Source organism: Pangasianodon hypophthalmus, chromosome 25 (genome assembly GCF_027358585.1).
Source record: "Pangasianodon hypophthalmus isolate fPanHyp1 chromosome 25, fPanHyp1.pri, whole genome shotgun sequence".
In the NCBI taxonomy this organism is placed as follows: Eukaryota; Metazoa; Chordata; class Actinopteri; order Siluriformes; family Pangasiidae; genus Pangasianodon; species Pangasianodon hypophthalmus.
The window spans coordinates 9,727,872-9,753,348 of NC_069734.1; the positions used below are offsets into that span (position 1 = coordinate 9,727,872).

Below are 25,477 nucleotides of genomic sequence, written 5' to 3' on the forward strand. Positions count from 1 at the left end.
ACATGCGAAACGCAGTAATGCGAGCTCAGGATTGAACTGGGAGAGTGGAGCTGTGAGGCAGCAGTGCTACCGGCTGCGGCACAGCTCCAACCTAAACGTTTATTATTAAAATAATTCAGTAAGTGTATTTTAAAGACTCCTCCTTTTGTTTTTACTTGTTTTAGGGAAGACAGATTTTAATTAGAAATCTGATTAAACAATGATTTTGACTTCATAGCAATATTTTTTTAAACTTAGGGTGTGCCCTGTTTCTCTGCATATACTTGTAGTTTTTATTTTCGAACCTGGTCTCATTTAAATTTCATATGAGTTCAGACAAATGGGGACAGTGTGTTTTGATTCCGTTCCATTTCGTACACAGTTGTAAAAAGGATATGACTGTTACCCCACCCCTAACCTTGACTATATTGTGAACTGAGTTGAATTTGCAAGTATGTGACCATGTTTGCATTTTCAGCTACCATTATAACTCATACTGCTTTAAATGCTTTCACATGTAACTGGATTTTCAATTGTTTCTAAGGCATACACATCAGCAAACAGTAAATGTTATTTTCTGACACCAGAATTTATATTAGTCTATTCTCTGAGGCTTTGAGTGAAGTGTTTTGAATTTGCTTGGAGTGCAAGAATGAGAACTTTGGAATGATCTAACCAGCAATGATAACCAGTATAATAAAAACAGACAACTCAGACCATGAATGAAAAGTGAATAGCTTTTTTACTCATTTGAAGCAACCCAAAATTTTTCAAAATATCTTCTGAACTACCGTTTTTATAATACACAACAGAAGAACTGAATTTCAACAGACTAGACTGAGGTCTTCCTAGGTATTCTCTTCAGAAAAGAGATCTTTCAGCTGAAGTCTGATGCAGAACAGCTTGGCTATCCAAGGTGTAAATCTCCCCTAGCTCCCTCTCTCTCTCTCTCTCTGCGTGTGTGTGTGTGTGTGTACTCATTGTTGTGGATGTGTGTATATGGAGTTTTGAGAACTTGTTTTCTCTGTTCCAGGGTGATGAGCACAGTGAATCTGAACAAGAAAGATATGGCAAGCCAGATATCCAAAAACTTCTCAACCAGAAGCTCCTCAAGTTGCCATGGAAACCAGAGGTAAAGCCTCATTTGGTTGCCTTCATTTCTTTTACAAGCTGTAATGTTTACCCTCCAGAGGCTGGGCGAGGATGAAGTGTACACTGTGGTAGCAGCGTGAGGAGATTTTGTTTTTCCCCAGTCATGTTCGCTCTCTTTCTTTCTCTCTGTTGCTAGCTCTCTCTGAAAACACACACCATTCACTACCTAGGGCACTATTTTGTAGTCATGTCTAAAACCATACTGTCCCAGTAACATACACTTACAAGAACAGGCTACCCTATGATCATAATGTCACCTATATAGTAACTAGGTTGTGGTTTAGACCATATCTACAGTGGACTGAGAATGATGAGACACTGTGATAGTGTTTTAGTGGGAGACTGTGACTGTAACGACACAAAATAATGAGTTTAGTCTATATAAGGTATGGAGTATGCGCTACTTTAGGAAATCACATTCACTCATTAGTAACATCCCAGCATCAGGTAATTAGTATCTACTCTTCATCCCTCCTATTATTTGCATGACGTCTCAATTCAATAGCCTTTATGAGCAGTTGAGCAAAAATATTACTATAAAAAGCAGTGAACAGTAATAAATGAAACAAAGTCAATATTTGGTGTAACGACCCTTTGCTTAAAAAAATAGGTTAGCAGTCTCAGGTACAATTACTGCAGTTTTATAAGGAAATCAGCTGTAAGTTTTACTGAGCATCTTGCAGAACCAGCCACAGTTCTTCTGGGGACTTTGACTGTCACACTTGCTTCTTATTTTTGCAGCAAAATGCAAAACCCAGCAGCCTTCATTATGTTTTTGTACCGACTTGAAAATGTAGAAGTCATAAAATAAAAATCTGTAACAAAGTTTGTACTAAAAAAAAAAAAATAGGGTGTCTAGGACTTTTGCACAGTACTGTATGTATATCTATCTATCTATCTATCTATCTATCTATATAGATAGATAGACAGATAGTCTAAATAGTAGGCACTATAGATACTGATAATGGCATTTTGGCATGCTGTTTAATACCGTTGTATGCAATATGAGGCATAGGCATAATGCATTTTCTTATTATCATATGAGAACTATGTTTCAAACTTTACTGAAAACAAACACTCATAGATTATTTGGTATGGAACCCTAAGGGTCCCTTATGTTGCTTATTAGGTAAGACCATACATTCACTAGTCATCAGTGTGAATTCCTGCTCCAAAGGAGTTCATCCAGCTGTTATTTTTAGAATCGATTTAAAATTTGAATAAAATCCTTGCACTGTGGCGTAGTGAATTCCATTGTCTCCAGTGCTGTGTAAAATGTGCAGGTTGCACGTTGCGATTAAGAATTGATACATCCATAAATAGTATAAAATGATACACAGATGTATTATTTTGCACATTTATTGCACTGATTTATTTATTTATTTTTGTCATTAAGAGTGTAGCCTCTCAGAGCACTGAAGCTGGAAATGAAATCTGTAGCCTGTTTATTGGTGTGTGACTTGACACATTCCTTGCTGTTGTTTATCAGCATGTAACTGAATGAAATAGCCTAAAACCAGCAATCTACTGAATCAGTGTTTGCTTTAACCATGGAAAAGTTGACTAAGTTAGCTATTTTTTTTTAATTACCAGTCAACTACTAAAAATTTATTTTACCTTACTGGCGATGCTCAACCTGCCTTCTCACATTGGAATGAAAAAGCATGGAAACTGCTGATATAGTCTATATGATGAATACTGTGTAGTCTATAAAATAATTTGCTGAAATCACAAGTCCTCTTGCCTTCATTAATGATTGACTTTATAGTAGTGTTACTCCAATAAAGGGAATAGTGTGATGAGGATGAAGACATTTCGACCATAACTCTCTAATATATGTCTAACCCCCCTCCCATCTACCCCCCACCCCCCCCCCCCCCCCCAATCTACCCCCAACCACCCCCCCACTGAATAACGTGTGATTTCTCTGAGGAGACATCCGCCCACACCTTTCCCATCCCTTTAGGAATTATACTAAAATTACACGAACAGGTGGCCAGAAGGACAGGAGGAAAAGCAATGATGCGCCAGTCCTTCTGCAGCACGGTATGATTTCTCTCCAAATATAGAAGTGTTAGTCACCAGCAAACATGAAAACCTTCAGTACTCAACCTCACAGAATACTATAAAACTAACAAACCAGGTCAGGCTTTCTGTACTGTTAGCGTTATAATATTGTTTAGTGCAATCCCTTTGGATAAATCTAAGTCGAATGTGCTATTGACCTATCTGAATAATCACCAGGAAATGCTTGAGCTCATCACACCGAGTCAAAGCCAAAGCAGCAACACGGCTGCCAAGCTCTTATCAGCCAGTAATGAAGAGCACAGTGTTCTGCCACTCACCGCCTCATTACTCCCCCTATTAATTAGCAGAATCCCAGTGTCCTGCCAGTTCTAAATGTGTGATTATCTGGCATAACAATGTCTTCAAAACAGACAATTGCCATGCAGTATGTTGCTAGAGAGCAAAGGGAAAAGAGGTGATATATCTCTCTTGGATGATGTCTACAGGATACAGCGTAATGGAAAGCCATTGCTTTTTCAAGGGCATGTTAAAAAATAACATAATTATAAAACTACCAGAAGTGTGTAATACTTCCACAATTCAGTAAGTCCGGAGAAAACTCCTAAATAGAAGGTGGGTGAAAGAAGATGAATGTTTTAAGTCAAGCTTTGAAGGAAGAGATGAAGGATCAGATAATGAGTCTTACCTCAAGGTGAACAATTGAACTAGAATGCAGAGCCAGAGGAAAAAAGTCTATGCGTAGTGTCTACATCCAGGGTCTTTGGGTGTAAAAACTCTTCCAGGCGAGAGGGAATGAGCCAAAATCTTTAAGTGGGGCTTTTAATGTGTTGATTATTTATCTATAACAACAGCCATGGAAGTAGTTCCAGCTGCAAGACAAATCACAGGTTCGTGATCGTACATGTTTGTATACATGCAAATTTATATTTTTAATTACAACATCCATAAATGCCATTTAAAAGTTTAAACCAATATGAAGGAAAAACACAGCCTTCTTAATCTGATAAGAATGTGCGCTACTCTCAAACACTGCATGCTTAGATTTAAAAAAGAAAAATGCCAAGGTAAACAGGCAGCACTTCACTGAGGACTGAGCTCGTAGCAAAGAAAGGTTCAAATATCACTTCAGACGTATGGAATTGGTACAGGTTTGAAAAAGTCAGATGAACAAGTATTATGTAAAATATAATGCTACTTTACATCATAAGTGGTAATTTGCTGGTCGGAATTACGTCATCTTCGACCTCGGCATGTTCGACAGATGAAGTGGGAAAACTGATGCCCCCATGTTCGTATTTTGTTAGCAACAAGCTACGCAGCTAACTCGGATAAGTGATGTATGTTTTCTTTCAGTGAACTGTATAGTCAGTGTTTTAGATTTAACAAGCAACTATGTCTGTATGTTGATTAATCTAAAGCTAATACTTGTATATACAGTATAACTCATTTAAAGATAAGAAGTTTTACTTTGTTTATTTCTGATGCTGTGCGCATCCATGTTGATTTGACCATAATAAACTCGGGAAGGAACTCGGATTTGAGAAGAATACCACAAGTTGACTTCTCAGATGCGGTGGCATTTCATGTCACGAAAGACATGGTCCTCATTTACTCTGTCGAGAAAGAAGGGTCCACTAAGTTGTGCAAAAATAATAACAGCAAATAGCAAACATAGTAAACATCAATAGTAAAACCTATAGCGAATAGTGCTATCCCTTCTTTAAATATTTGAAACAACCATTTTTTGCACTATTTGCTATAGACAGTGGTGTTACTATTTTTGCACATCTACATTTTCAAAGTCCATTCTAATAAATAAAAATCTTTATAAGTAAATTGTGTGATTTTTCAATTGCATTATGTAAGAACAAAAAAATTGAAATCATAATTGAGAATAATTCATAAAGTCGAAAAAAAATCAAGTTTTTTTTTTTTTTTTTTTGCAATATCGCCCAGCCCTAGTCAACTGTTTATAGCTGTTATAATAAAAGTGATAAAGGAAATAAGTTGTTTTGTGGACGTTCCACAACACTAAATGTAACTATGAACAGATACAGTATATGTCATGATATTTTTTAATAAATTTTAAAAAATCATTAGAGTTGGTAAATTTCTGTGGTATAAGAGGAATTAAATATTTCAGGACATGCTGTTATAGGAACATATTCAACTTTAGAGTAGTAACAGTAACTTCACTTAGCATTGACCACATTACACCAACCCATTGCTGACCTATATCAGCATTGTAGTCCTTACATATCATATTATATATTATATATCTGTTTTTTTTTTTTTTAAAGAAAGTCAAAAGACTAGCTGTATAATGTGCACTCAGCAAGTTCTGAAGGTTGATTCAGCTACATTAACACTGCTGTGTATGTCTGCATCTTCAATAGTTCATAACTTGTTGGTTTGTAATGTAGAGCACTGGACACAGTGTGACTTGGTGTGTAAATCTTATAATGAATGAAATTACAATATTAATAATAGATATCCTAAGTGATGTAAAGATAATTTATGTAATCCAATAAGTATGGAAATGAAGGATACCAGTTTGATTAATTTTGTCTTTACAAAAAAACTGGGGTCATGGCATTTCTTTACATCTCCTCTCCAATCAAGTGAAAGAAATTTGCAATACACATGTCAAGTGTTTATAAAGGCATGGTTCAATGATTCAGTGTTGGAAAACATGTCAGTGTAATGGGAAAGTCTTCCTTCTTACACTCTCCACTGCTGCAATCCATCCTGCTGAATGATGATAGATGATACATTTGGCTTTGCTAACCATGGTGTCGACTAATCACTGTCTCAGTCTAGCACTGTGGGTAGTCCCTATCTCCTGTTTCCCAAGAGAATGGACACATGCAGTGAAAAGGAAGAGGTATCATGGTAGCAAAGATCTGGTGTGGTCCCTAGTGGTTCTACTTTTCGGATGGGTGATACAGTAGATGAGCTGCCAGATTCGGACTAAACCTAACCAATGGGTGTTCACTTCAACCCGTTCTTACATCAAGGAAAAACATAGGAGAGTGTCAGCCCTTAAATGACAGTGTCTCTGATTCGAGTGATTTGAGTATAAGGATTATGTCTTATTCTTCCTGTTATGTTGGAAACATGCCTCCAATATACACAATAAATTTCCAATCCTTCCCATCATCCTTGGCATAAACCCACCCCAGTGCAGAAGTGACCTCTGGTTTCACCTCATGATTTACGAGCTCCTCAGTGCTGTTATTGAATTCCATTATTTGTCCGTGGGTAACGTATGGGGAATGCATCAGACAGGCTTCGTCTGGAAGTGTGGAGAGATCATTCTGATAGAAGGAAACATCCTATCAACCGCACTCACCCCCCTTATGCACCAGTGGCTGAAAGCAGACGCTTATCCAAGCTGAATATATTTAAGCGCTGCACATTTTTCTTTGAGAAGATGAATGCTATCTGGAAAATACGGAAATTACTGCTGATAACACGGGGATTTGGAGGTTTTGGTGAATATTGGGTTCTAAAAAATAATAAGGCTACATATTAGGACATGGATGTTATCAGTTTCTCTGCAGGATTGCCTTGTAAAAGGTTTTTTACAACACATTTGGAGTTAGAACAGGAATCCATAGATGTTGTGCAGGTCTGGCCAGTGTGGCAATATTGTGTTAGGAGAAATCTATCGTGTGGTAATATAAATAAACAAACACAATTCCGCCTTTACATTTTTCAGTACTCAGTGCTCAGTCATGCATTTTTGCAACTATTGTTACTACATTTGTGTGTGCAAAGAAATATAGTGAGTCTCCTTATAAGTAAATCCATCCATCCATTCTCTGTACCGCTTATTCTACACAGAGTTGTGGGGGATCCTGTCCCAGGAGACTTGGGGGACACCCTGGATGGGGTGCCAGCCCATCACATTCCACTATCGCACACACACTCATTCACACACCACAGACAAGTTGGAAATGCCAGTCAGCCTACAACGCATGTCTTTGGATGGAGGGAGGAAACCGGAATACCTGGAGGAACCCCCTGAAGCATGGGGAGAACATGCGAACTCCATGCACACTGGATGGAGGTGGGACTCAAACCCCCAACCCCGGAGGTGTGAGGCAAAAATGCTAAACACTAAACCACCGTGTCTCCGTCTTTATAAGTAAATTTACATGCAAAATGTTTTTTTTTCCCCAAACTATCTGGATTTTCATGAATACCATTCACATTTCTTGTGTAAATGCTCTTGCTAAACAATTTACAAGTAAATTTGTTCATATCCGGCTTGATAAATGAGGCCAACTGAACGGAAAGTGGTATGGGGAGCAGCCAAGGATATGATTACAAAGAATTATAAGCTCTGTTCTAATAATTTATTAATACACGCTTAGTGGAAAGTTGTAGTGATTTTATTACAGGACTTGCTGAAATATTTAATGGCTAAGACATGCATGCTGTACAGTACTTGGTGTGATTGGCACGTATGAGACATAGGACAGCACAGGAGACCGTGGAGTGTCTGCCATGTCTGTCTGAGATGAGTCAGGTCAGTCCTGAAATGCCCGCTGTCCACCCCCACTTGGGGTGGGTGGGATGCCAAGGCCTACATCCATACTGGCTGCAATTAGAAAGGCTAAAATTAAACCTGACAGTGGCGAGAGACCTGAAGCTGACGGGCAGATAGGAGGGGGCAGCATGTGAGAGCATGTCAGCAGCTCAGTGCACCGTTCTCCTCTCACTTCAGTAACACCCGGGAACACTTAGGAATTTATGAATTTTGATTATTTGCTGGAATGTTAGAAATTGCATTCTAATATGAGAGGGCTTAGCAATGTTCAGCTTCACCTATTTTCTGTCTCTTATATATATCATTCAAAGATTTTTCCTTTTCCATGAATTCCTGAGCAGCTTGGCACACACCATATGTAACTACAGGTAGAAGCCGTTATCCATAAGTGACCCCGATGGCACAGCAAGAGGAAGCCTGCTTTCACACCTCGCGTGGCGTTGATTTGCAGCCAAATCCAGAGCAGCCGCTGTAGTTCTTTCACACACTCTCTCACCTCTCTTGGGGTTGTTCCTATTCACAGACCCAATTTCAGCAAGATGGAGCCTGCATTAGCCTGAGCTGGACATGCAGGAGCCTAAGCTGGGGATGTGTAACAAGAGCAGCTCTCTCACTCTCTTTCTCTCACCCGCTTGTCCTCTGTCTGTTTTGCCTTCAAAATGAAGTCTGCATGAGGCTGCATCGAGTCAGCTGTCTGTTTAGTGGAGCTCCCTAAAGACAGTAAGAGTAAGACTAGGCGTTTGAACTTTCAGTACAGGAAATAAGGAGCCACTGCAAGGAATGAAATGAGGGATGGTCCAGAGAGAAAGACAAAGGGAGAGAGATCTTGAATCTGAAATCTTGTCTGAAACCCTGCCCTTGCAGCACTGATTAATATATACCCTGTTTCTCTCTTTATGTTCTCGCAGTATAAAGGCCAGGCCAACCTGCACGTGTTTGAGGACTGGTGCGGCTCATCAGTTTCTCAGCTCAGGAAGAACCTGCACTTCCCATTGTACCCACATGTGAGTAAAGCAAAGCCTTGGGTCTAATGGGCACCGTACATCCTAATAATCTGTTAATAATCCAATTTACAGTTTAGTCAGACTTTTAAAAATATTGTGGTATACCTAATTAGGAATTAAACCGAAGTAAACCGTTTCAGGCGATCCTGAATTCTAAAGTTTTTATTTGAACAAATTACTTACAGCTTTAAACTTTTCATTTAGTTGTTCATTTTAAAGTAACTACTATGATTATTTCAGTAGTTATAGTGAAATTAATAGGAAAGATATGTAGTTATGAGAGTTACAAATTTGAGCTTGGACCTGCTGACCGGTTCTAGGGGTTAATAATCAATGAAATTTAAAAAACAATTGTGATGTGTACTGAAAAATACAACATTCTGTGAGAGAAAAAAGAGATTTATGAATTAAAATAATTGTGAGGTCGGATTTCCTTTAGATTGCATCAGCATTCCGCTAATATGAAGAAGAATGATGTGTAATACTGATTTTTTTTTTGCTCACTGTTGCTTCACTAAGGATATTTGGAGTTTGCTAAGACTGAAATTATGTATAAAAAGTGAAGCTACTTGTTAGACTCTGACAGGACTCTCGTTGTTATGATGAAACTGACACTTAATGTCGCTTTTCACATACAAATTTAGTTTGGATTACATGTGAAAGATTTCAACATAATGCTGAGTTTATGGTGGATATAATTTATTCAGACTGAAGATTCGGAATGTAATTGGCGTAACTCTTTGCATACGCGGGCGTGTGTGTTTGTGTGTGTGTGTGTGTGTGTGTCTCAGGTGATTGCTTTCAGACTACATGGGAAGCCTGGCGTCCACTAAAGTTTCATTAAAATATGGCAATGAAATGTTTACCAAAGTGTCTATATTATGCATCAATCTTGGTGGAATTTAATATTTAAGATATTTTAGCAAATCAAATGATTGCAATATCGCACTGTTTGTTCAATAAACTCAAACTCTTCCTGGTAAACAGCACAGCCTGTGTGAAAATCTCCTTTGAAGCCTCAGTCACAGAGCTAATACACACTAGCTTGTGCTTGTGCATCAATTAGTGTGTTAGGTGTTTGTGTACTTGCTGTTTTATTGGGACAAAAGATTAACGTTCTTTGGACAACAGGCTTTTAACACACCATTTTGAGTCCCGCCTGGAAGTATAGGCTTGCCTGAGAGTGAATGGAGTGTGAGGAGGTGCATTTTGCACAGAAAAAAAAAACATCTCAATGTTTATTAGGCCGTGCGCTCTTCGTTTGTCCTACTTGCGTGCACGGCTTGTCCTAATGATAGTTGGTAGACCTTTCAAAGTAGCAGAACCTCGTAACCAGCTGCCAGTCAATAAACAGGGAATGAACATGACTGACATCTCAAACTTAAACATATCCGAGACAGTTGGAATGGCTTAGATGGCCGTTCAGATGGCACTATTATTAATCATCTGCTAGTCTACTTTTTGGCACGAGCTGTATTTTTGGGCCTATTTAAAATTTTAATCACACTCTAGCGTGTTATATGTACAGTGCAAATTGAAGTCTCTGGGTTTCTCACCTTTGCATTCTGTGACTATTATTTAGTCACAACTTTCATTTACTGCTGCTAATAATGTCAGCAAACTGCTTTGGAGGTGGGAGCATGTGGATAACAAGGCATTATTCATGGCTAAGAATAGATATGGTGTCTATTATTTATTTGCTACTTTTTTTTTGCAGGCCAGAACCACGGTGAAGAAACTGGCTGTGGTTCCAAAGTGGAAGAATTATGGCCTCCGCATCTTTGGCTTTATTCATCCATATAAAGACGGTTTGTTACAGTGCAATCATACAATAAATGGTGATATGGACTTACATCTGTGCAGCAATGCTTTTCTAAGAGAAATACACTTACAAAAAGGGTTGTGTTTAGAGCATTGCTTCAGGCAAGCATTGGAAAAAAGCTTCAATAGAGAGAAAGGGAAGGTAATAGGAGTGAAGGACTTAGCACTTGTCACTTCAGCCTTCATATTACAGTCAAATACTGATTATGAAACTGTTGATGTAAAGAGTAACACATTTTACATCTGCATTTACATCTGCATTTGTTGGGGATTTATACAGGAGTATGTCAATGTGCATATCTGTGTTTTGCATGTGTGTGTGTGGTGTATATTTGATTTCACATGTGCTTTTTTTTCTCCAGGAGATTTCCAGTTTGCCATATCCTCTGATGATAACTCTGAGCTGTGGCTGAGCTCGGATGAGAATCCACTTAATGCCAAACTCCTGGTGTACGTGGGACAGGTGGGTACTAAATATTTTATAGCCAATGTTTAGTAACCTTCCAGCCAATGATAATGCTTTCTTTTATAGTCCCCTTAGTTATACACATTAACCGTGTCAGTGTGTGGTATAAACTTCAAAGCACTGAGCAATTATTTTGAGTAAAAGGATGCTAATAACCAAGACAATTTAGTGAAAGTACACTGAAGTGCCTTTAATTATATTGTCAGAAAGAAATTCAGATATAGATGTATCTTTAATGAGCAAGCCAGAGACAACCGTGGCAAGGCAAAACTCCCTGAGATGACATGAGGAAGAAACCTTTAATGGAACCAGACTCATCGTCTTCTGGATAGTGAGATTATAAATCATTCCAGTGTATGGCTATAGACAAGAAGTCCTACAGTACTAACTGTGTTCAGTGTGTTCAGTATGAGCATACTGTGAATAACTGTCCTGAGATGAGCAACAGGACATTCTTTATGAATACAGCAGCAAAAAGTATTTCATTTTTGGTTATACCTAAACTTGTCAGGCATTTCAGTGAAATTTAAAACATATTGATACCATTCACTAAACCCTTAATAATTAATTTAATAAGTAACTAGTACTGTTTGTACCACACACTTACCCTATTTAATACCTAGTGCTTTAGGGGAACTGTTATTGAACTGAAGGCCCCGCTGCTGTCATTTTATGTAAGTGTCATTTATCACCATATTTCTTGACATGAGTTGGATTTTACAATTATAAATTGACAAAATATCCAAAAGCATTTTATAATTTCATAATACAATTTCATAATTTCACAATTAGCCCACTGAGCCTGCTGCAATACCAGGAATCAGTGGAGTTAAATGTTAGCAGTTAGCACGGACTTAGAGCACATTGGCATCATCAGGTAATGACCTGCAAGCTAACATTACATCATTATGCCCGACTGCCAATTCAGCTTACAGTATATTGATTAGAAAATGAAATTTACAGACTTTCATGTAGTGTAACTTAAAAAAATACACAGTGTCTTGACATTTATTATAACAAACAAACTGACCGTTAGCATGATGTTAACTAACTACATAACATTGTTTCATGATGTTTAAAATCTGGATTGAACTTTGAATCAAAGTTTTCTTCCAGCAGTCTTATTTATGCCAAAGCCATGTAAGGTATAGTATAATGAGATGAAAGATTTGTCTGTGTTATACTGTAAAAGTCTTATTTTTCACTTTTAAAATGCAGGAACAATGCTTGAATTTCATTTTAGAAAATCTGTTTGCATGCTGAGTTAGATATACTGAATATTGGGCTGGATATACTGAGACTAGGACATTAAGAATACAAGACATAGACGAGACATAAGACACAACAAGATTAATCATTAGGGATGGGCGTTAGCAATGATCAAGGACTGCTGTCATTGATATCCCTTCCTTCTGTCATCTATTTTGCAAAGAGCCTTTCTGGAAAGAAAAAAAAACATCTACAGTCTGCTTTTTAAAAGAAGATAATCTACCCTTCTATATTTTATTCAGATTATTATGGGTCTGTGTTTATCTAGCTAATGCATTCCCATCAGTTCAGCTTCTGAATCATAATGAGCTTTCATGTTCACACTTTGCTTTGCCAATAATTGTGAAGAAAATGCTAGTTTCTGTGTACGCAGTGACAGTGGGAGAATTTTACCGCCAGCAGTGTATCACTCTGGTGCAAATAATGTGTAACAATTGGCAGTTTCAGCAACAAGCAGGTGACAGAGTGCAATTTTTCTTTGCAGCACGGCTCTGAGTGGACGGCTCCAGGTGAATTCGGCAAGTTCAGGTCCCAGACCTCAAAGTCTGTACAGTATGTACAATTTCTTCTTTTCTTGTTTTACATTAATCCACTCTTTTGGACTATTAATATAATGATGCTACACTTGGCTTGAGTATAATTTGTAATTACAGTTATTTGTAGCTTCCAATCTTTCACTAAATCTGAAATCCAAATAATTATTGAGTTTAAGCAGAAAAGTAAAATTAATATACAAAATGATAGAAATTATTATGAAAATGTTACATACAGTATGTTATCCACAGATGAATTAAAACTAATGGAAAAACTGAGAGCTCTGTTATGCTGTATCCACTTGTCCCCTAATGGTCTCTGCAGAATAAAAATAAAAGAATAATAAGAATAAAAGATTATTTTGACTGATCAGATATATTCAAGTCCACTTTCCAGTTTTTCTAAATTTGTAAAGTGTTAAATCTTGCACTTCATTGTAGACCTATTTAATCTTTTTTTTTTTTCAGTCAAAATTTTCAGCCTTGGTCAAAAAGTGGATATTTTTGGTGAATACTAAACATTTTCAATTTAACTTGTCAGAAAGCAAGGGTTCTGCATCAGTGCATCTTTCAAACATGGCACACATCAGCCACAACATTACTAGTATGAAATGGAGGAAGTGGGTGGGGCTTCCAGAGAGTGTCAGTTAATATCAGAGAGTTCAAAACTGTTGAATGGCTCATCCACTGTTTTTATTATAAAAAAAGGCAGCTTTTTCACTGTTAAAATGCAGAATTCCTATGCAAAATGTGCAAAGCTTGGCAGTTCTGATACAGTCATTTAAATATTTTTTATTTCTGTATTTTTCGTCTCACCCCTCACCTGTTCACCCCCCCCCACCATTCTAGGGTGTGCCCCATAGTATAATATTGAATACCTCTGCCTTACACTACGATGATACATTTCTATACTGGTGGGAGTGGTCTCTTCCAGTACGACCCCGCTCCCATCAGCACGGCACCAAGAGATCACTGAATGGTTTGATGAGAATGGAAATAAAATTATATGCTATGGCCTTCACAGTCACCAGATTTCAACCCAGTTGATCACCTATGAGAGAATTTGGACAGATGTGTTAGACAGCCTCATCCTAACACCAGTGGAGGGGATATCTTTTGAAGGAAGGGTGTTCCATCTGTTCTGTACAATTTCAGAGACAATCTACTCCTGAAGCTGTTGCCATTTTATCTTTTATAAAATCAGTAACAGCGGGGGAAAACAATAAAACAGGGATATACAGCAGATAATAGAAAGTAATTTTGACACAACATCTTTATTTTAAGCCAGATAACTTGCTTGCTTACGTTCATGTTTTTTTCAATTTATAGTACAATTTACAATTTTCTAATATTTCAATTACAAGTTATCAAGCAACTATCAAGCATTTAAGTGTGCATTTATTAACCTATATTAGTACTCAACATAGTTTTACCTACCCAATAATGTTTTTTCACACTTACTTCTAGCTAAAATTAAAAGTTATAGCTAAAACTTGTCTAGCATTTCTTTGTAATTTTGCTACACTCTTTCAGTACTCACAATCGCCTTATCCAAAATAATTATCCTGTACACTAATTAATACCTAAAATATAGTGTTAATTTATAACAAATAGGAATTATGCTGGAGCTAGGTTCATGGCATCATATCAGATTTCACTTTTTAATGTTTAAAGAACAGACAGATGGGTATAAAAATGCCCACATTTACTGCTAAAGCACAGACCTGTTACTACACTGTATGTTTGGAGTAGATAATTAGACGGTAAGGATTATAATATCTTCTAATTGATCTGACCTCAGGCTGCTAACTGATCACTGAGCTAATATATATGTAAACATCATTGATCCTTTAGGACTACATGCATGTAAATATTCATAAACACTCACGTCTACCAGAAGTTAAGATGCTCTGTGCTAGCATGAGTGATTATTAATTGAATAAGAAGCAGTGGAGCAGATTAATACACTGACTAATTTATTTGTCACTGCTCCTGTAGGTGAACTCTTCTTCACATCATTCAGTGCAACAGGAGATGAACTGTTGAAGACACCCGCCTCTGTTCATTTTTAATTTGCGATTCGCAGATGAAGACTTCACAGCTGTGAAATCCGTAAAGACACAAACACAAAGATGAATTTTCATGGCCAGTGTGTGCAGGCATAGCACAAGCCAAAGCAATACACCTTAGCTCTCTCTTAGTCGAATGTGTTTGATGTCTGTTTTATTTTCCCACCAGTTTTTACTTCAGTGCACCACAGTGCACTCACAGCTCACTCGCCCAGCGGAAAACAGTTGTCAGCTGCACTTGGGAAAATAAGCAGCCAGGCATTTTTTCACGAAATAAATCACAAGAGATGCATTAAAGTGCCATTCGTCAGAGCCGAATGTCAGTCACTCATTTTAATTGCTTCTGTCGCTCCTTTTCGAGGTGATGCTGATTGCTGTGGAAGTCGAGCGTTGCCGTGTGTAGTGCGAGCTGCTGAATTATTCATCAGTGGTGTTCGCCTTAGGATGAGTGCATGCACGCTCCTGCCTATCTGAGTGCCATTACATGGTATACATTGTTAATGCCATTCTATTGGGACTGGCAGACAAAACTACAGACCAGTGTCCACTTGCCCTGCTGGGGATCTGGCAGTATCCTGGCAGTACGATAATAAAACTGAAAAAAATGATGTAACTTACGGTCTTTAACTTTTGCGTCATAAAATACTTGGGTGAGTATCTTCATTATTTATGCCTGAGAAATAATTATGACTGGAAGGGAGAATGGAGTAAGGAGAATGTCCATTTATTCATTCATTCATTTAGCAATCGCTGTATCCTGGCCAGGGCCTCGGGATTAGCTTCTTGAATTAAATATTGTAGGAGATATTTTTGACTGTATCACCCAAACACAGCATTTCACTAAGCCATCTAACTGTCTCTCTTTCATCTTTTTCTTTCACTTCCCTCCCTCTCTTTCTCTCTCCAAATCTCTGAATCAATGCATGGATTGTTACTCTCCTCCATCAGAGCTTGTTAGTTCGATGCCAGAAAGAAGACAGAGCCTTGTGTGTTTTATAGCCTAATGGGTCGGTTCTTACAGAAAAAGAAGACGGCCCATATGACAGGCAGAATTCTCTCGTCTGAAATTTTCCCTGTTGCTGGGCAAAGATGTGCTAATGAAGCCGAGTGGATAGTTTCTCGAAAGACTTGCATGCAGAAAAGAAACACATCTATCTGAGGCCGAGGAAGCAGACACTATGGAGAACTTTGTAATAAGAGAAAGGTTATATGGAACAGAAATATCCTAGCTGAGAGGTGAATCTGTTTGGGAAATGTGGAAATGTCAGATGTGCAGGAGATGAAATGTCACTTTGTCTCACTACAAATAAAGTTTGATTGTAGTAAAGTGTGATCATCAGGGTGTAATTAATAACCAGAATATTTCAGTTCAGTGTTTACCTAAACCAGGCTTTCTATACAGAAATATATAATGGCTAATCTCAGACAAAACTATATTAATTTTTTGTTTTTTGATTCTCTTACGTATATGATTATAAACAGCTTATTTATTCTAAAACTAGGACATCAAGAGCTTATATAGAGCTTATTTTAATTAATAGATTATTATAGTCTTATAGAAAATAAATGTGTGCATCTGTAAATCAGTATCTTCATAATCAGTTACCTTATTATATCTACTAGCTCCCATCTGTTATATGCTCTTGTATTTAATTTGCTTCAGTTAGTAATTTATTTTGTACTTGGCTCTGGCATACACAAGATCTGAAGTACTAAATAATTAAAGTACTGCAACTTGCAAAGTATAAACACAGAAAAACAAATCAGAGGGAGTGCTGCTGCTGCTGCCGCTGAAGATCAATGGATTCCTTTCTGCCCTCCTAGCTACAGAGGAAAGAAAAATCTCTCCTCCTCTTAAATGTGGCACCTGGCATTTATGGGATTATGGCAGGTCTCTGGGGTCAGACTAAGTCAACCCTCCCCTGACATTTCTCAAAATATCTACAGAGCGCGTGTTGGGTTATGAGGGCATTAGTAATCGACGAGATCTGTATTATGTTCTGATTTTCTTCTAATTAAATCAGGACAGTGATTTTAAATGCCTTTTTTAGGCAGTTATACACTCAATGGCCACTTTATTAGGAACACCTTTTTAGGTACACCTGCACATTCATGCGGTTATCCAATCAGCCAATCATGGGGCAGCAGTGCAATGCGTTAAAAAGACACTGGTCGAGGGCTTCAGATAATGTTCACATCAAACATCAGAATAGGAAACGTGTGATCTTTGACTGTGGGATGGTTGTTGGTGTCACACAGGCTGGTTTGAGTATTTCAGAAACTGCTGACAAAAGTCTCTACTAAACTTTACACAGAATGGTGCAAAAAACAAAACAAAATCAGTGAGTAGCGGTTCTGCAGACAGAAATGCTTTGTTGATGAGATGTAGGGTACAGTAACTCAAATAGCCACTCTTTACAGCCGTGGTAAGCAGAAAAGCATGTCTTAATGCTCAACATGTCGAACCATACAACAGCAGAAGACCACTCTGGGTTTCTCTCCTTTATGCAGAAGCTTGATAATAGAAAGAAATTATCCATATTACAAACGGAGACTTCCTAGTTAGTCTGATATCTCTAGTTTTACCAGAACAAGCTCCAGCACAGCTGTTATTTGTTTTCTGTAGATAAGTCTTCATATTGTTAAAGTTCAGGAAAGAATTAAACACTACTCTGCCATGACAGACAATTGAAACAGCCCTGTTGCATTATAGGGACTTTTTGTGAATTGGCCTGGCTATTTTTGCATCCATTAATTTGTGCAAACTGACAATAACAAAATGAACAATTAAGATGTACAAACCAAATAAATAAATAAATAAATAAATAAAACATTACAAAATTACCTACAGGGTAAGTTGATTACACTTTTTCTTTCCTTTTTTACCATGGGTTTCGAAGCAATCATGGGAAGTCACTTTATCTGCAGATCCTCATACAAATGTTTTCAAATGAGAAGCATGAAGAAACATTACAAAAGATGGATGAATGAGCAGGGTTTAAGCTTGGATTTTCCCAGATCATTCTTATCCTTCCTGTTCACAGCAAGGGTAAATTCAAGTAATAAGCCCTTGGCCGCAGCATCAGATTTTATTGAGTGTGGAGGTTTAATTACTATGATTGGTGTACCAGCTAAGAAGGCTGAAACACCTTTCTGAAGAATAGCTCATTAAAGAGCCATGTGCAGCCAGTTCAAGGTTTTCAGCCTTGCTCCCATTTTGTCAGGAGGGCACTCAAGTATGACTGAATTTACACAAGACTATACAGCCTACTCAGTGTTTGCTTCTGCTTTATCTTTCAGCTTTCATCACTCAGTCCGCCTCGGTTATTGAGAAGAATGCTCGCCAGGCAATTAGTCAACCAATTAAAAGCCCATTGTACCCCTCTCTCTCTCCTTCACTGTTTCTATCTCCCCTTCTGTTTGTACATTCTGCTTTCATCTCCCTTTCTGTGCTCTCTGGCTTGGTTTGTATAATCTGGGCCTGATCAGCCATGCATTCTTCTGTTCACATAATTTCTTATGGTTACTCTTTTGTTCTGGCTCTGCAGCAGCCTCCAGAAAGAAGAGACATGTATCACAGCACACACCATCACACAGAACGTTTATCAGATGGAAAACACGCACACTGTCTGATTTCTATGTGATGTCTATAGTATGTCCCCAGGTGTTAACAACAAATTGTAAACAAGATTTTTTTTTTCTTGTCCCCAGGTGTGTGTGTGTGTGTGTGTGTGTGTGTGTGTCTAGAGTATGCCTGTCTTTTCCTTATCTACGTTCATGCTTCTCAGAGTTGTCTTTTCAAATGACATTCTTTCTTTCTGCCTACATTCCTCATTTTCTGATTATAACCTTTATTGTAATGTAGCTGCATTCACCAAAAGATCTGCATCAGCAAATGTCAAGCTGGATTTAAGAGAAGGAGAGGCATTTTGGGCTTGCACAAGCCCCATAAATGATTATTTCCCAATTGCATTATAATGCAATATAATAATGCAAATAAAATTAATGTAGTAAAGAAACTTGTGAATTTAATATGTCACTTTCTTAATCCTGCAATCAAGTCCCCATCTTTGGAAAGCAGTAAATCACAGGTTTTTGTAACCACTCTTATAATATATAGGCTCCATGAAGAATATGTCCCATATTGTCTGTCAGAGTTAAAGCGCCGCTCACACCACCATCAATCCCAGCCATCTGTCATCCATAACTCTCTCTTCCTGTCTCTTTATTCCACCTTCTGTCTTTTTACTCTTGCTTCCTCCTGTTTCCACTTTCTTTCTTGCTTGCCCTTTCGCTTCTATCCCAGTTTCTTCCATATATAGACTAAAAATCACTGGAAAAACAGACAGAGGAAGCAAATAAAGGAAAGAGCTGTTCCAAAAAGATCTCCTTCATCTTGCATTTACAATTCAGATAATACACAGTAGAATTGGAGGGCCAAGTATTCACTAGTGAGCTGAATAGAATGGGAGCAGCAAGTTATGTGAATTATGAATCTCATTTGTTGGGTAGGTTTATCACTGTTTGTTTTACTGTTTCTTTCACCAACACCACCTGGTGGCATGGTAGCCAAGCTGTACCCAGTAGTTGTTTGGGTTTCCCTCTTTAAATGGGGGACCTTTAAAGGCATTTATATAGAACCCTACAACAGAGGGCTTCTGTTTTCAGAGAGAACTTCTTTATAATGCTAACAACCATTAGAGAGCTAAGAACTATTATCAAAATACCACTGAGAAACCAAAGAGTCATATAGATGGTGTTGGACTCTATTTAGACACATGGGAATGGGTTTGGGATGTTGTTGGGGTATGCAGTGGTGGTGTTGTAGCATAGATGCAATAAAGACAGTGTGGGAACTTGTGGGAATTTGGTGGGAGAATATGCAGAAGGGGTGTAGATGGAGTTGGAGCCTTTTGAAATTGGTACAGATCACAGTGATGAGGTGGGAACTGTGTTGGGACACAGGGGGATGGGGTAAAGACAATGTTGAAGGCACATGGAGATGGGGATGAGGATGAGACTAAAATGGGCCTACAAGCATGGGCAGGGATTCAGATGGTGTGGGGATGGGGGTTAGAAGTAGCACCTGTGGAAGGGGAGAGGGATTGATAAGGTAATGCAGGTTGGGTTGGGAATGGTGTTGGGGTACTGGAGGATTGGGGTATGAATATGACGTTCAGGGTTCGGGAGATTGTTTTGGGGTACAAGAGAAGGGGTTGGGATGGAAGGGGTTGGGAGCTCTGCAGAGATGGTTGGGGACACAGTCGCAAATGGGGATGGAATTCTGTTCTGGTGCAGCTTTCTAGTTCTTTCAGATCAGTGCATCAGTTCTATTCTGTTGCATTTTGTTCAATTAGTTACTGTGCTACAAAAAAGCTGTAAAAAAAAAAAAGAATATAAAAAAGATGAATTTCTAGCCCTACCCCAGATCTCCAGCCCAGTGAGGAAACAGGGCAGCAAGCAGATGGTTGTGCCACTGTATTTTATGTCATGGCTCTCTGGAGACACTGTACCTGACAGAGTACTTAACCCAGCATGTGTTCTCTTACGGAGCTAGAGCCGCACTGTCCTCTTTCTCCTTACCTATCTGACTCTCCCCTTCCACTTCTCTTCCGTACTGATGGTGTGTTTTCTGTGTCCTCTCTTTCTTTTCTTCCTTTCACAGTTTGATGGCCTCTAGGCGGTACTACTTTGAGATCTTACACAAGCAGGATGACAAGGGCTCAGACCATGTGGAGGTTGGGGTAAGTTTAGCAGTGCAAGACTGACATAAGTCTGGTTTGTCCCTGAAAATGGCTAACCCAGGCTTAGATTAATAATGCCTCCAGGGCTAATCCAGGTGCAGGCACAGGAGCTGATAAATCACTAGCCTAGGCTCCAAGGACAGGTAGATTTCATGTCCAGGGTATTAGTTTTTAATTTGTAGGTTCAATAACCAGAAAAAAGCCCTCCTCCTTATTGACTTTCATTTGGTATGGAGGCTGTGTTTAAATGTAACATGCTTCATGGTGGTGTGACTCACCTTGATGCTGTATCTTTAGCACAAGGTACTTGTTCTGAATCCCACCTCCTGCTGCACAACACATATCAGCCGAAACTCAGTCGGCTGTTGTAGAAGTAATATTACTAGACGTATTAAGTTTGGTCAGAGGGCAAAATAGGGTAATTTCCTGGGGTTTTTTTTCAATAATTCAATGCAAGTCTTACTGTCTCAAAACTTAAGCACTGCACACAAGTGATTACTCACTTAAATAAAAGGACAAATGTGTACTTAAATAAATCATGGTTTAAAAATGTTACTAAATTACTAAATTAACTAAATAGACTATGATACAACTGTTGTTTCTACCCTTCTGCTCTGTTTTATTTCTGCCTTGTTGGAAAACAATTTTTTGATGGTAAAAGTATCTGGTTTGTGATGTCCCAAATACTTGGCCACATTACGTCTGGAGTTCCAGCAGAGTGTAAACAAGTCCTGAGGTGACACATTTGATCAGTTATTGACACAAAAAGAGCCAATATTTCAAGATCGAATTTCATCTGTGGCTAGACAATTTATTACTTTGAAAGAAGACACGCAGCTTTTGTTGATATCGTTGCTATTTTCTTTATATGAAAGCTTTTTTTTTCTAATAGTCTGTCTGTAGACGCCTGCGTCTACGCCACTAGGGACCTGAACAAACAGCCTACTTTGCATGAACCGATGACAGAGAATCCATTCAGACTCAGAACAAGCAATTACACGGAAACACTGAGAAAACCAGCAAAGCTGTCATATTCAGTAGCTCTGCTTCTAACACAACATGCAGTTGCCTCATGATTAAACATATGAAGAGAAAATAAAGATGCTAGCCAGACCCGAATAATATTTTTTTATTTACAATTTGAGGACAGAGACATCTCACAATTGCATTTTCACAAATGCGATGTACTGCATGATCATGTAATTTTTTTTGTTTCCCTTTGTATTGGTGCACTTGACTAGCTAGCTAGCTCCCCATATGTTACTATGTGATGTTAGCTAGCACTGTAGCCTACTTAGGTTTCCAGGTAACTAAAACATGGCAGTGGGAAGCACACTTGAGCTGTTACTTGCATAGTGACTAGCTAATGAATTTATGATTTGTCCCCCAGAACACTATGCTACGTCGCCAAAGTACTCTTGTGAGACTTAGTGACTTCTGCATCTTACTATATTATTTTTCATCACAAGCAGTGAAATAACCAGGCTGAATGGTTTATGAACCACTCAGCTTCTTCTGTCTTTATCCTATAATGGCATAATTTTGTTGTCTCCTTCTCTCTCCTTTTCTCTCTGGTGCTCCTTCTTTGTCTACTATACCTCTGTCCCTGTTTTTTCTGTCACTTCAGAACTGCATTGTGTAAAGCTGAGCCTAAATCAGTGACAAGTTGCAGAATAGAGGCAATTTAGGTCCTGAAAAAAATAAATCAAATTCACCAGCACGATTTTGATTTAAATCTACAGAATGCTAAGGTAATGGCCTGAGCTGAGTTGCTGCTCCTTGGCAGTACCAATCATGTCAGTGAATACATATTTACAGTGGACATATTCATAGAAATGAGGGCTTATGAATCTGCCATGCATGCTTTCTAATAAATCTTGGTCCATAAAAGTGTTTACTGATACCGACGCTTATGGCAGTACTGCATATTTGATTTTAAATAGCATGATTATGATCAGCATAACAGAATACCTATGTGCTTTTATGAGTGAGTTTGACTGAGAGGGAGCACTGGAATGAAATGAAAACTGGAATGAAATAAACACATAGAAAAAGAGAGAAGAGGAGATGGAATTGTACTCATAACACACAAATAAGAGATAACACTTCATATGAATGATGTCTACATAATATGTTCATGACATTCAACATAAACACCTCATAACATATTCATGAAAGTTCACTATCTACAGAGAATATTATAGCACTGTGAAATGTTTTCAAGACACAAAGAGTCCCATCGTTATACATATGCATGGTTGTCTTCGTTAAAACTAATGAAATAATAAAATAATTGCTCATTTAACACCTAATCACCTATGAATGTTGCTTTGCATATCACAACAAACATGCTGTTCACAATCAAATATAACCTTGCTTAAGTGATGTAATGGGATTTGCTGCCTGTAGAAGGTTTTCCATTAAAATTTCACCAAGTAAAGTGACATAAAAATCCAAATTAATGCCATGTTTATTACTGAACCAAGGGGAGATTAGTAAAACATGCTATGACATTGTGACTTACGAGCTTTCCCTTCAGACAGCAGTTTAGTGACTAATGGAAATAGAAAAAAAATTGAATGTCCTTTCCAGCATTTATGCCTTATAGGGTTGTTTTTCTTGCTGGATTTTAAAGACAGTCTAAAAAAGGAGCAAGATAAGCACATAACTGAAGGATACAGATTGAAAGGACAGGAGGGTGTGTAACGGTTGAAGTGATCAGCCTTCCTCCTGCTGTTCATGTTTCCCCAGGTACCCATCAGGTAGAAAAGAGCTCATCTGTATACACACGGATCACTTAAGCACTCTGCAAAAGTCTTTCTTTGATGAATTATTAATCATAAAGTAAAACACCGCCTGTGCTCCTCTCTCTGAGTGTATCTCAAACACAGTACAAGTGTGACAGCATTAAGTCAAGGCTGTAGTGAATTAGTTACAGTCAGCAACCTCAGACTTCAGTTTCAAGGACTTTGTAACTACAGGAGTGAGTATTTTTTAAAATAAAGTTGCTCATTTTAACTGTATGACTTTTTTATTATTATTATTATTATATCTCCATTGAGACTGTGTCACTTAAAGTGAGCAACTGCTGATAGCCTTCTCAGTAGCTTAGAGAAACTCAGCTTATTTGCTTCCCACAGAGAATAAACACATCCGCGGATGATCCTCACACCACGTCTTTAGGACCCGGGCTCTCAGAACTAATTTATTCACTGTCAGTGGCAAGGAAAAAGGCTAAACGCTGTGGCACAGGCATCTCAGAGTTCAGAGCAAAAAGCAAAGCTAAAATATGAAGCGTTTCTGCTTTAGGTCTGTTTTGTCTCTATTAAAAATTATGGATGGTGTGTAGGAGTAGGTTCAAAGACAGGAGACGTGTGGCATGAATTAATTCATGGAGTTTCACTGTCAAAGGAGAATTTTGAGCCTTCCACAAGTAAGATAATCAGCAGGGGCTTTACTCGCACTCTCTGTCTCTTGCCAAAAAATACATTCAAATAAAAAAGATTTAAAAGACAGAGAGCCCTTAATTAGGCATGATGAACAAGGGAAATCATTTATTCATCAAAGTCCTGAATTAGTAGTGCAGCATATGAATATATCTTAATTTTTTTCCATGCCATCCCTCAATGGTAGCTACTGAATTCTTAGTGAAAATGTTCCCATTTCTTCTGCCATGTAGGTTTATATTCTGTACGCTTGATATTTGTGTCAGAGGTGTTATGGTTCATATATTAAAGGATTGTCATGTCTCCTGTTGGTCCATATGGGGACAGTGTAATAATTCATGTCTAACGTCACCAGAATATATTTGGCATGACCTATCTAGCGGGCTCCATTAAGACAATTGCAGGTGTTCAACATAATACTGGAACTGGTATGAAGCAACTTTGTTTTTGGTTTTTTTTTTATAGAGAGAGAGAGAAATTGAGAGACTCGAGAAAGCAGAGAATGATGAAACGAGACTGTTGCTGATGCAATGCGTGCAGAGAGAAGAAAGCACACTTGCTGTGCAGTCAAGGGATTGGCATATTTGTAGGCTTGTCAAGACCAGCATTCCTATTTGTCCGATTTTATTTGAAACAGTCAAGATTAATATAAGTAATCTTAAAGCTCCTCTCCTTCCTTTCCTTCTATACACTACCTCTATCTGTTCCTGATGTCGCAAGGTATTATTTATGACACCATTATGATCACTTTACAGGATCACATTCCAGGACTCACATTCCACACTCTTGTAACTAGACACCCTCATTTAAGTTACTGAATAATTAAATAATTATTGATTAATTAAATAATAAGCCAAGAGTTTAAGGGTAACCTACTGTAAGTTACACAACTTCCTTATGGTGCAGTACACGGGGAACATAACCAGCCAACGTAGTGCGGTTCCAGGATGCTAGTTGGGGTTCAACATCGGTGCTGTTAATGCGTCATCAGACCGTACATACTGTGCGCTTTGTGCACAATTTGTCTGCGTCATCAGACCTTACATACTGTGCGCTTTGTGCACAATTTGTCATAGTTAGACAACTCAGCAGTATAGTATAGGCGTATGCTTCCCTGAGTATGTGTATCCGAGATCCTGCCATTGTGCAATAGTAGCAGTACTCCATCGATTCCCGAAAGGCATGACTGACCTTGAAATATATATGCAGAAGTGTGGAGGGAATATTAAATGCACGTATCCCAAACCATATGGGGATGAAAGTGCATGCATATGTGTGTGCATTTGAGTGATGGACAGCACTGTTATTCTATTATTCTGAATGTGTAGTAGCATTGGCAGAGTTGCATTTGTTCTGCATTTGTTCATTTGCCTTATAAAATTAATTATAGTTTACTATGGTTGCTATAGTA

General features: G+C 38.2%; 1 protein-coding gene across 2 annotated transcripts in view; it reads left to right on the plus strand.

Moving 5' to 3' along the window:
- The window catches only part of b4galnt4b (beta-1,4-N-acetyl-galactosaminyl transferase 4b), an 88,857-nt gene that overhangs the window by 43,643 nt on the left and 19,737 nt on the right, over positions 1-25,477 (plus strand). For both annotated transcript variants that reach the window (XM_026937412.3, XM_026937413.3), the window contains exons 4-9: positions 1,013-1,111; positions 8,623-8,718; positions 10,436-10,526; positions 10,902-11,002; positions 12,759-12,826; positions 20,542-20,620. In XM_026937412.3, the coding sequence (XP_026793213.3) occupies positions 1,013-1,111; positions 8,623-8,718; positions 10,436-10,526; positions 10,902-11,002; positions 12,759-12,826; positions 20,542-20,620 (534 nt within the window). The remainder of the gene's footprint in view (positions 1-1,012; positions 1,112-8,622; positions 8,719-10,435; positions 10,527-10,901; positions 11,003-12,758; positions 12,827-20,541; positions 20,621-25,477) is intronic.